General features: G+C 44.7%; 1 protein-coding gene across 1 annotated transcript; it reads right to left on the bottom strand.

Annotated features, from left to right (window-relative positions):
• Positions 1-2,878: 2,878 nt before the first annotated feature.
• Positions 2,879-10,898, bottom strand: LOC107373267 (uncharacterized). Its single transcript, XM_054734130.2, has 3 exons — positions 10,767-10,898; positions 10,490-10,583; positions 2,879-10,368 (listed from the first exon to the last, which is right to left on the bottom strand). The coding sequence occupies exon 3, from the start codon at positions 8,456-8,458 to the stop codon at positions 5,231-5,233; it is 3,228 nt and encodes a 1,075-aa protein (XP_054590105.1). The 5' UTR covers positions 8,459-10,368; positions 10,490-10,583; positions 10,767-10,898; the 3' UTR covers positions 2,879-5,230.
• Between the last annotated feature and the right edge of the window lie 1,845 nt (positions 10,899-12,743).

The following is a 12,743-nucleotide window of genomic DNA, read 5'->3' as shown; positions in this document are numbered from 1 at the left end:
CAGGTGGAGGGAGACTAGGGGTCTTAGCCACCTCTGTTGTTGCTAGGCTTCCTGGGGCTGGAGGCTAGGAGGGAGATCTGGCCGTCTGGTTGGGGTCTGGGGTGGTGGGTTGCTGTGCTCAGCGTTGGGCGGGGGAGCCTGCTCATCAGCACCCCAGCAGAAAGGGTCAAACTCTGGTTACCGGTGATGGTTGTACCCATGTGCAGCAGTAACGGGACCAGAGTTAATAGGGTGTGTATGGGGAGCATGAGTGAGTGTCCGGCGTGCATTTTTGTAAGTCTTGGGTTGTATGTGCATGTGTGAGCATGAGGGAGGGAGTGTGTGACTGTGTTTGTGTATGACTGTATATGTCAGGAGGGGCCTTTGGGTCCTCCCCTCTCCTGGAACTTCTCTTGATGATATAGATCTTTGTCCCCCCTCCCCCTGCCACACCTGGTGTGGGGGCTTGTGCCATGGTCTGCCTGAGTGTTCGTGGCAACCGGGTCTGGGGGTTTAAGATTTTGGCATCTGCCTGATAGATCCCGGTGGCTGCCTGGTGGGGTCTGGGTCCCTGGGCTCTGCTGGGTCCCCGGCAGGGGTGGTCACCCCTGGGTCCCGGGTCGCTGGGTCCCGGGCTCGGCCGGCTAGGGGGTGGGAGGCTGCGGGCGGGCCTGTGGGCTTGCCGCTGATATCTCCAGGGACTCTGCCGGCTGCTGGTTGTGGCCCCCCGGGGCGATCCTCTGTGCCTCTCGAGGGGGGCGGGGGCCTTTCTGGTTGCAGTCTCCTTGGGGTTCCTGCATTCTGGGGCAACGCCTGGATCTCTGGGACTTGGAGCTCCCCCCGTCTCCTGCGCATCTTTGGGGGGCGGATCTGTGGTCCCTCACACTCTCTGTTGGACGCTCCTATAGAGAAACCTTAAATAAACAAGCGCGTGTACACACACAGGTGCTCACATGGTGCTCTCAAAAGTATGGGCTTGGGCACGTTCAACCCATGTCTTAAGACTATGGGGGGCACTTAATGCATTGTGATCTATTATTGTGATTCTTCAGTTAAGCAATGTTGATTATATATATATATATATATATATATATAGTTTATTTTTTGTTTTTTTTTCATCAAGTTGACGCAGTGATAGGTAGATCTTGTTGTATTGTTGTTTTGTCCCTTTTTTGTGTCCTTTTCCTTTTTTTTTTTTTGTCTTTTTCTGCAGGTCTAGAAGCAGACTCTTGTTCATTGTTTATTTTTGTGGAACCCCCCCCTCTCTCTCCACCTTTTCTCTTCCTTTCTCTTTCACCTCTGTCTCCGTGTCTGGTCGGAATTACAAAGCATTCAACAACAATAACAATACAGTTTTTAGTATCAGGCGTGACATTAAAAGCAAACGCTTTGATGCTCCACCTGAGAATAAATCTGTAAGGCTTGTCACCAGCATTCAGACATCAATTCTGCTTGCTTCACAGCCAGACAGGACACGGAAAAAAAAAAAAAAAAAAAAAAAAGAATGGGGGAAGTACTGCCGCCTACAGGTCTTGCATGTCCTTAACAATATCTTTATCCGGGTACGTGGGGGCAGAGTTTTTTTTTAAAAAACGAGGTGGTGTGGATGCAAGTTTTTGGAGGGGCGGATATTCGTAAAAAAAAAAAAAAAGGCTAAGTGTGGACTAGGCCTTAGTCTATTTAATTTCTGACACTTTAAAAAGATTTATTCGGTTTTAAAGTGTGAAGTAAACTCCGACGAAGTAAAATCCAAGCCGATCCCGTTCATGTTCATGTTTACGATCCGTGTTTGTTTAACTTTTTTGCCTGCCAATATGGCGTCTACTAACTGAGAGTCACGTGGGGTCCGGAGCTCTATTCAAGGCGAGAGATGACAGTAGATTGCACCAGGAGCTGGTTGGCATATTATGGTCTCATCTTTCGTATGTTATACAGCGCAAAGTGGCATGAACGAGCAACAGAGGTAAAGGGATCTTTAAAGGTCAGCTGGTCATCAATCACAACACCCAAATTTCAGGAGCCAGTGATCGGGAATATTTTTGAATTGAGATATTGTGCCGTATGGATGGTTTCGCTGGGATGACAAGTAATTCAATCTTTGAGAGGTTGATTTGGAGATGGTGGGATTTCATCCATCTTGACATGTCAAGGAGACAGTCCGAGACTGGTGCGGAAACTGTGTGGTCATCCGGCGGGAATGGCAGGAGAAGCCATGTGATCGAATGATCTCACCCAGTGAGATGGTGTATATGGCGACGACAGTTAATTACCTGCTGATTGAAATCAGGTGTGTTGAAACAGAGTTAAAATTAAAACAGGCTGGATACTGACCCTCCGAGCCCGGAATTGAATACCCCTACTGTAAAGGGTAAATTTAGCACGTACTGGCTCAAAGAAAGGATTTAAAAATACAAAAAAAAAAAAAAAAAAAAAAAAAAAAACTGTTTCCTCTCCCAATTCCTGCTTCAACAATTGCAGATGTAACTGTCTAAATTTAGTTTAGGTTAGATGATTATCGAGGCTGGCTGATGTAGCACACTACCATTTTCTATCCTGGTTAAATAGCTTTCACGTAGCCTGGAGGTTATGAAACAGCTATTTGCCCTATTGTTCTTTGTAAGAAACTAATTAGAGTCCCACTAAGCTCAGATCAAATGGAATAAACCAACAGATTGTACTTGCTTAAGTATTTAGTAGATATTTCACCACTGCCACCAGAAAAACCCTCCCAATGTTTTGCTTTCCCATGTTTTAGACAAAAAAATAAAGTTGCAACTAGAGCAAGAACAATTTATATTAGACTCAGATGACTCCTGTACAGATTTTTCTAAATGTCAGCTGCAGTTTTTTGTAGCCTAAGTCTTTTTGACCACCCTGTTTTCTACACTAGATTTATTAAGAAATAATCCAATTTCAGTGTTACGTCCAATAAAAAAAAATCTAATGACAGAAAGACCCTCTTTAGGTAATTGTTGATTGTTTAAACACAAATCAATCAAACTGGACTGGTCCTGTGAAATATTGTGCTCATGTGCTCACATCTACTACAAACTCAGACCTGTGACTATCCCTGCTGTCAACTTTGACATGTAACATTTATGGCTCTATTGGAAAATCTCATTCTCTCTCAGTCCTTGCTGAACGAAATGATCTCAGGCTTCGATTGAAAGGACTGTGGCTCCAAATTGGACTTCTTCACCATTACCAGTACTGCCTGACTGTCACCTACAATGGGTTTCCACATCCTTAATCCGCATCCTAAGATAAATTATTGAAGCCATTATTTGGATCTGATCTAATCATTTAGGCATGAATAATTCAACTAAAGCAACTGAAAAGATCTTCTCTTTAACCAAAGTGGTTAAAATAGGAAATGTGATTTGAGGGAAAGTATTTTCACCTTCAAATTGGTTAACAATCAAATAGCTTATATTTTTATTCAGTCACACAGGTTGCTACTGAAAAGTGATTCAAAGTTTAACAGGTGTCAGCTCAACCAGCCATTACCATTCCAGTTAGGTTTGCAGAACTGAAAGTTCAAAAACTCAAAATGAATGACAAGCAGCCATCTGGCTGCACTTTCCCCCAAGCTTATCAATAACTACAAACTGGAATAGCTTTAAAGAAGAAAGCCCTTTGAAAGAAGGCTTTTGCCACTAAAGCTCTCCCTTGTGTCCATGCTTTGGGGATACAAGTCATCCTGATTCAGAATTCATCATATGTAATCATCAGACTCATTCGGAAAAAAAAGAAAAGTTAAGCACATCAAGCTTCTTGTCTGATCAAAAAGGAATTCCTTAGAGGGTTAAAAGTGGTAGAAGTGCTTCAAAGGGCGATTATCACTGTCATAAAGACAAATTTGAACTGAAAAAGCAAAGATAGTGTCGGGCTGACTACAGGAGTGCTTTATGAGGTTTTGGTTGGTGGGCACAAAAAAACAGCCAAATATGTCATGTGCTGAGTGTGTTTTTCTTCCCCATATATGTATATGTGTATTTTCTTTCTTTCTTTGTTTATTTATTTTCCTTCTGACCAGCCGAGCTCCTGTGTTTACTTTAAAGTCAATTTATATGAGGTGGAGTGAAACGTTTACTTTGGGGACTTTATGTGAGACTCATCCTCGTGTACATCACTGGCCGGATTTTCTTTTTGTAGTTACCGTTTTGACTTGTGAGGCCAAGCTGGTGAGTTTATGTGCGAATAACTGTGTCAAGTTTATAAATGTATGTATTCAGCTTGTTCGGTAATTACTAGGTTTATAATGCTAATGTTGCATGGTTGTGTATTTTGTGTTTTTCAGTTTATTACCTGGCTACTGGCAAGACACGGTTACTGTGCAGGCATGTAGCATAGTTAGCTTAGTGTGTATGTGGCATGTGTGAAAATAAAACTGAAAAAAGCAGGAACCAGTCGTCCGAGCTGGAGTACGACACGGTATCATCAGTCAAAACACGCCCTTACGGTGGGAGTTCACTAAATAAAAGTAGTTATTTCATTAAAAACCGTACACTGAGGGTCAAAACAAGACTGGATCACATGGGGCAATGGTAGTAGAGGAGTTAAGTGCCCTCCCCATATGCGAAGGGTTTCATGTTCAAGCCCCGCTCAGTCTGTCATGGTTATTGCGTCCTTGGTATGCTGTCCTCACTAAAGTTTGTTGCAGGCAACGCAATTTCAGTTATACAGCTAGCTTAACATTCCTTTATTCCCAGCACTTCCTCCTCCAAGAAACAGGCCGCTTGTTGTGTTTGGCAGGATTTAATGATGAAAATAAATTCTCTCTCTCTTTTTCTGTAAAACTGTACAAAGAAAAGAATACAAAATACACAATGAAGACATGTTCCATTACACTTGAAGAACAACATTGCTCTAGTAAAAAACATACGACCACAGATGAGGCATCTGCTAAAAAAATATAAGCATCTACCTGCCTCCATATGATTTAACTCAAACAGTGTCAAAACTTACTAATACATATTAAATGTATAGGAACTTACGGATGAAGCCGATATTGTGGACTTTAACACCAGGATTGCAAAGATTGCCATCAGATTACAAAATGCTGTCACTTCAGCAGCTAAAAGAACACACTACTTCCTGTAGACCACTTCCTCTACAAAAAAGGGAACATTCTGCTTAGTTACCACTAGGTGGCAGTAGCACTTCTTAAACAACAACAATATGTCCGTTCCATAACACTCCCCGCTTGGCATATTAACGATATGCCACTTTATGCCACAGTCTCAATCCCCTAGCTTGCTGATGAGCCCTCGTCCTGTGCTGAAAACAACAAGATCACTTGCGAAACTGGTCTAGAGAAGATCTTAGCTGTTTGGTTCCGTATCACCTTAATTTCGACTTTCCTGACAAGTCCATCTCTGCTGGGAACAACCTTGACAACAATTCCCATAGGCCACGGATTCCTCTTGGTTTGATCGTCCTTGAGCAAAACAACATCTCCTTCTTTGAGATTAGGTTTCTGAGATTGCCATTTGTGTCGACTCTGTAATGTGCTCAAATATTCACGGCGCCACCTAACCCAGAAGGTATCTGCCAATGCCTGAACTCTTTTCCACTGATTCTTGAGCAGATCCCCTTTTGAAAACTCACTTACAGTAGGAGAGGGAACGCCACCCTTCTGGGTCAGCAATATGGAAGGTGTTAGAATGAAAGGCGCCTCAGGATCAGTAGAAACTGGTATTAATGGTCTTGCATTGAAAATGGCACTCACTTCAGCCATGAAAGTGGTTAAGACCTCATGAGTGAGCTTTACATGTCCAACCTGAAGAAGCATGGAATCTAAAATCCGTCTTGCCACTCCAATCATGCGCTCCCAAGCGCCGCCCATATGAGAGGAGTGAGGTGGGTTGAAAACCCAAGTGCATTTTTGTTCAAGAAGGTAATCCTCTACACTCTTATTGCCAGGATCCATCTTCAGCTCTTTGAACGCTCCAGTGAAATTGGTCCCACAGTCCGAGCGAAGCTGTTTTGCATGACCCCTGATAGAGAAAAATCTGTGGAGCGCATTTATAAAGCTTGAGGACGTCATTGTTTCAATAACTTCAATATGTATGGCTCGAGTGGACATACATGTGAAAAGGACAGCCCACCTTTTGTCCTGAGCTTGACCACCTCTGGTACGGCGCATCACCACTTCCCATGGTCCAAAAACCTCCAGGCCAACGTAGGAAAATGGAGGGTCAGCCTGAAGGCGCTCTGTGGGTAGGTCTGACATTTGTTGCTTCTCGGTCCTTCCTCTTAGTTTCCTGCATGTAACACACTTGTGAATAATGCCGCTGATGAGACATTTCCCTCCAACAATCCACAGACCACTGTCACGAATTGCACCTTCAGTGAAATGCCTGCCCTGGTGCAGTACAGCCTGATGATGATGAGAAACAAGTAAGCTTGCTACATGGCTGCGGCTTGGTATTATTAACGGATAGACTTCACCAGTTTCAAGTTGTCCTCGACCAATGCGTCCACCTATTCTTAACATACCTTCGCTGTCAAGAATGGGTCGAAGTTTGTACAGAGTACTGGTTTTCGGAAGGTCATGTTTCATTTTGATGCACTTCAGTTCTTCTGAATACATTTCTTCTTGTACACATTTTATGATGATCTGTTCTGCTCTGACAATGTCAACGACTGACAGGCCACTTTTGCACATATGCCATCCAACACACCTTTGATTCTTTGAGGAGTGAGAGAAACACTGAGCAATATGACACAGATGTGCCACAGTCTTACTGAGTGTGCTCCAGCTAGAAAAACGCTGGAAACGTTTTGAGCCAAGCTTGTCTCTACTAACGTGCGTGGCGAGCGAAGTTACCTCAGGACGTACCTCAGCGTCAGCATCTGGGTTCACAAGGTCAAATGTTGATCCATTATCGCCACTGGCAGCTACCTTTGGTTGTTTCATTAGGAATGCTGGTCCTGTTAGCCACGTTGTGTCGGCAAGCTCAGCGGCTGGAACAGAACGTGACCCATGATCAGCCAGATTTAGTTCTGAAAGAATGTAGTTCCACTGCTCAGGTCGTGATGGCTGCCTGATGCACTGCACTCTATTGTTCACATACACATAGAACCTCCTAGTCTCGTTGTGTACGTATCCCAATACAACTCTGCTGTCAGTGTAGAATTTCACTGCCTTGAGATCTAGATCGAGCTCCCTCGTTACTAGATCGGCTATCTCAACGGCCATGACAGCAGCACACAATTCCAGTCTTGGGATTGTGAGGCCTGGGTTGGGAGCGAGCTTGGATTTCCCGAAGACAAAGCCCACCTCTTGGAGACCCTGTTCATTCATTGTCTTAAGATAAGTAACTGCAGATATTGCTTTGACAGAGGCATCACAGAAGATCAATAATTCGGCGTGCTGTGCTTTGGAAACTGAGAAAGAGGCATATGCTCGTGGAACATTCAGGCTTTTTAGTGCTGACAATGATTTACTCCATTGTCTCCAACTGTCTTTTTTAGCTTCAGGGAGTTCTGCGTCCCAGTCCGCATTCTCGGTTGTTAGCTCTCTTAGAATCAGTCTCCCTGTCACTGCAACAGGAGCTATGAACCCCAAAGGATCAAACAGACTGTTTATTGTTGACGGGGCACCCCGGCGTGTAAATGGCTTTTGATTCTCAGGAATATTGAATCCAAAGGTGTCCGTCATTATGTTCCAGCTGACTCCAAGGCTGCGTTGGACTGGTAAGTCATCCACAAAGAGGTTAAGGTCTTTTACATTGTCTGCTCTTTGATCTGCAGAAAATGCATTCAATACTTCTGCTCTATTTGAAGCTATTTTGTGCAGAGTGATGTTGGATGCTGCCAACATCTGCTGTGTTCGACGCAGAACATCAATGGCCTCTGCTGTTGTAGCGAAATACCGGAGGCCGTCATCTACATAGAAGTCTCTTTCTATGAAGTGCCTCGCATCACTGCCATAATCAACTTCTTGGTGCTCTGCTGCTTTCCTCAGGCCAAAGATTGCCACTGCAGGTGATGGACTGTTTCCGAAAACATGAACACGCATGCGATAATCCACCACATCCTTACTCAGATCGTTTTCCTGGTACCACAAGAACCTTAGGAAATCCCTGCAATCCTCACGAACAACGAAAAAGTAAAACATCTGCTGAATATCTGCAGTTATGGCCACGGGCTCTATTCTGAATCTGAGGAGGACACCGACGAGACTGTTGTTAAGATCTGGTCCAGACAGCAGCACCTCATTTAGCGAGACTCCATCATACTGAGCGCTGGAATCAAACACCACACGTATCTTGCTTGGTTTTTTGGGATGGTAAACACCAAACGTGGGCAAATACCAGCACTCTGCCCCCTCCTGGAGTGGTGGTGCAAGTTCAGCATGTCCCTTGTCCAACATACTCTGGTGACAAGCTCCTGCGCTCGGGGAGTGAGGGGGGTGGGGGGTTTTGGGCGACGCGCTGTGCCAGACCGTAGGTACTGACACGCGATCGTTCATGTCGGTTCATTTCCTTTAATGTTTTCTGTCTTTTATTTGCGCCTGATGTGTATCGCTGCTGTGGAGCGGGGCGCATCAACTTGTCCTCCGACGCACAGATCACTGATGCGGCCGGCAAGCAGGGAGCACTCCGCTGTTTTTGCGGTCGGTAGACCTGCCTCCTGAGCACGGCCACAGTAACAATCAGGTGTCGCCACCTCAAAAACTAATTTAACACGCGATCGTTCATGTCAGTTCATTTCCTTTAATGTTTTCTGTCTTTTATTTGCGCCTGATGCGTTTCGCTGCATGCTGTGGAGCGGGTCGCTGCGCGCATCACCTTGTCCTCCGACGCACTGATCACTGATATGGCCGCCAAACAGCGAGCGCTCCGCTGTTTTTGCAGTCGGTAGATGTTTTAGAACTGCAGTTCAAAGGTAACTCATGAGGTGAATATATATGAACCCAGGTAGCAGTTTTTCTTTTGGATTGAGAGGAGATGCAGGAAGATAATAAACAGACAGGACAGAAAAATAGTCAAATAAAAACAAGTTAGTTTTTGTACCTGCTGGTTGCAACAAACAGACACCATTGAAGGTCATCAGAAGTGAGGAACAGAAAATGAAATAATTATTTTAATGTTTAGAGCAGCAGGAACTCCGAGAGGCTGCAGGCGCATCAGTGAGTTTGCGGCCGCTGCGCAGGGGGAGGGGGGAGAGGGCTGAAGCAGGGGGAGGGGGGAGATGGCTGAAGCAGAAACTACCGTTGTTAAAAGAAATGTGTTTAACTTTGAAAATGTGGGCGCAATTTTAATTGTCAAAAACTCCAGCGAACCATTAGTTCATTTTGCTCAAATAGAAATAGAGGCCTGCCTCTAATACTGGCCCTCCTTCCAATAAAGGCCGGGAGCTTGATGAGCTTGAGTCAAATACAGGCCTGGGCCTGTATTAGAGGATTTACGGTACATTCACTAGACACATCTTTGAGCAGGATTTCCCTTGAAACCCATCCCCACATACCTGGGTACATCTGGATGTGACGTTGGCTGTGTCTCAATTCAGGGTCTGCATCCTTCAAAGGACCCAGCCCACCCGGCCGACGTGGGCTGCGTCCTCCGTCGGCCGGGTAGACCGGATGTTAACGGCTGTGAATTTGGACAGGCCTAGCCTTCATGAACTCCCTCGGCGAACGTTCCGTCGCCTAGCAACCGTGGAACCGCTGGGCAGAAGGAACCTTAAACGATGGAGCTCGACGTTTTATTTAGCTTTTTAACCCCCAGAAACCCAAATTTAGAAAACAACTGCAAAATATTTTTAACCTTTCACATGTTGTTCTAGGAGGCCAGATAAACGGGCCTATTTACACATTTTAACAGCCAATAGTGTTGCAGAACTGAATAGGACCTATTAGCAATGTAAATGTGGTTTTAAAAAGAAAAAAAATGGGGAAGGTTTATTTTTGTAGACTTAAATCTGATGTTGTGATACTACAACCGTGGGTCTCTGGGGGTTAATCATTTCCTTGACTGTTGGAGAGCTAATTCAGAGAAAATACTTTAGACTAGCTGAGCCTGAGCAAAGATGTGATAATAGTTTTTAATACTTTCTAAGGGTCTTAATTTGACCAAAACCGATTTATCACCTTTTAAAACTTTTCAAGACCCAGCGGATACCCTCTAGTAAACAATTCTCATTTGTAAACAAAAATAAAATTCAAGAGTTTAATGCAGAACTGATTTTATTTAGATATTTCTTTTACATGTACATGTTTAATCTTCATTAACCATTTTTTTCTAGCAAAGTAAAAAGCTGTCAAAGTTCTTCCTTCTCTCCTGTGCTCTCTGCTGCTCTGCAGCCTCATGTCCTCCCAGATCAGCTCCAGAAGCTCATCGCTGGCACCTTCCCCTGGATGCCCATTTTCTCCAGAATAGTCTTAACAAACATGTAAGAAAAGAAACAGGAAGAGAAAAGAGGACAACGGGTTATTCCTTTCATGTTTTCGCAGATAAAAATAAACTCAAACGAGTTTTTAAAATATGAGATGTTATTGTACCTCCATGCCACAGCCGCCGAATACTTTGCTCCGGTGATCATGTGGTCCATCTCCGCCCTAAGCTTAATAAATTCCCTGGTATTCTCTTTTGGTCCTAAAATACAAACTTCTATTAAAATCAGGGGGAAACGTAGTGGGAGAAGTACGACACCGAGCGCGGCCGAACATACGAGCCGAGACCGCAATACAAGCACTTTTACTGTAACATTTCTAACTAAAATAACGTTCATGTATCACAAAAAGTCCTTAAACTGACAGTTTTCAAGTTTATACTTACATTTATATGCGCAATCCTCTCCGACAGCTCCCGCTTCACCTTCCGCCATTGTTTTTAAGTTTTTCTGCCGGCCGGCCCGCAAGGCATCTTGGGAAATGCTACCTATTGAAGGATACACCCGACCCATCCTTCATTCAGGCGAAAAGAAGGCCGCATTCGTCGACCGCATTTGAAGGAGTCTTCGAATTGGGACAGGCCGAGTCGCGGCGCTGTGACGTAACCGGCCGACGAATCCGGCCGAGGTAGGATGCAGACCCTGAATTGAGACACAGCCACTCTGTGCCTCTGTGTCCGACCTCTCCCCGCCATTCTCTGTCGAGGAAGTAGGAACTGCATCTGAGCGTGAAACTGGGCCAGGGTGCAGAGCAGAAATGTGTTTATCGCTGTCACATTCTTCGCATTTTATGGTGGCCTCACAGGATTTGGCTTGATGAGTTGTAGAGGCGCAGCAGCGAAAACATATGTTGTTTCCTTTTAAGAACCTTTTCCTCTCTCCCAGGAGCAGTTTTCGAAACCCTCTGCATCTCTGAAGAGAATGAGGCTTGTTGTGCATGGGGCATAGCTTCTCAGGATTTCCTATTTTGGGTTCAGGAGCCAAAGATATGTTTGTCTTGTGCACGGCGACAGGTCTCACTTGATTTGACCTTTCTTTTCTGTAAGAATTTGTGAAAAGATCTGGATAGTTAAAACTGGGATCATTTCTCTCTTCAGCCTCTCTGCAGATGAATTCTTTGAAGTAGCAGAAAGGAGGAAAGGCAACATGATGATCTCTTTTGTATTTGCACCCGTGTGACAGCCACTTGTCTTGGAGATATAAAGGGAGCTTTTCCACAATTGGCTGCACGCCTCTTGATGTATCAAGATAGGCTAGACCTGGTAGGTAACCCTCTCTTTTAGCAACCTCAAGTTCAGTGAGCAAATCAGCCAGTTCTTGCAGTTTTTGACTCTCTCTGTTGTGGATCTTGGGAAAACTCTCAAGTTTACCAAACAGAGCTCTGTCTATCACCTCTGGAGCACCATATTTTTTATTTAGTCTTTCCCAGATCATTCTGAGTCCCACATTAGGCTGTCTAATATTCACAGACCGTATTCTGATTGCATGCTCACCAGATTCTTTACCCAGCCATTTTATAAGCAGATCCATTTCTTCACTTGCTGATAGACTCAGACTTTTGATCGTGTTGATGAACGTTTCTCTCCAGGCCTTATAGTGATCGGGTAAGTCATCAAACTTTGTTAGGCCTGAAGAAACCAGCTGGGATTTAGCAAGGAACCTGGCAAGATCTATAGATGAGTCATTATTGTGGGAGCTGTTTAGATGTGGTCGATTGTCGGGCAGTACCTTGTGCTGGAAGTGCTCATCTTCTTGCTGTGGAAAGTTCATATGGAGTGGCTGAGCTTTAATTTGAGGGAAGCTGGCTCCGTTGTCGATGAGCTGGGGCTGTGCCTTCTGATTGTAGCTTGGAAATGGAGTGGATGTTGGGGGCAAAGTCGAATCATTCCCTACTTTGGGTTCTTGTGGGAACTGTTCTTGTGTGTACTGTGTAACATAGTGATCAGTCCTTTTCAATGCACTCTCTGGCAAAGGCAGAAAGTCAAATTCTTTGTTGTTGGGTTCACTCACATTTCCTGCAGCTGCCTCCAACACCTCGGCTTCCACTTGGGCCGCCTCAGCTTCTTTCTGCAGATTAATATAATCTATCTTGGCTTCTAGTCTGGCTTTTTCGACTCTCAGTTCGCCTTCCTTTTCCGTGAATGCTAGTCTGGTTTTTGCCGCCTCTGCTTTGGCTCGCGCCCTGGCTGCTTCATAGCTTACTCTGGAGCTTGTTGTCGAGCGTGAAGAGGGTGACCTCTTTGAGCTGTGGCATGAATAAATAGACCCCGATTCAACTTCATCTCATGACCCTTCAGCTCTATCTTCATTTAAGGCTTGTGCTGAGGCGCCTGTGACTTCCATTGTAGTGTGATGCAGACTAA

This window comes from Nothobranchius furzeri, chromosome 1, assembly GCF_043380555.1.
Source record: "Nothobranchius furzeri strain GRZ-AD chromosome 1, NfurGRZ-RIMD1, whole genome shotgun sequence".
Taxonomy (NCBI): domain Eukaryota; kingdom Metazoa; phylum Chordata; class Actinopteri; order Cyprinodontiformes; family Nothobranchiidae; genus Nothobranchius; species Nothobranchius furzeri.
Note: the sequence above shows the minus strand (reverse complement) of the source record. Positions and strands in the feature narration are given on the sequence as shown.

Bases quoted from the DNA above. Each gene is read 5' to 3' on its own strand.
- LOC107373267 (XM_054734130.2), bottom strand. From the start codon at position 8,458: ATGAACGATCGCGTGTCAGTACCTACGGTCTGGCACAGCGCGTCGCCC.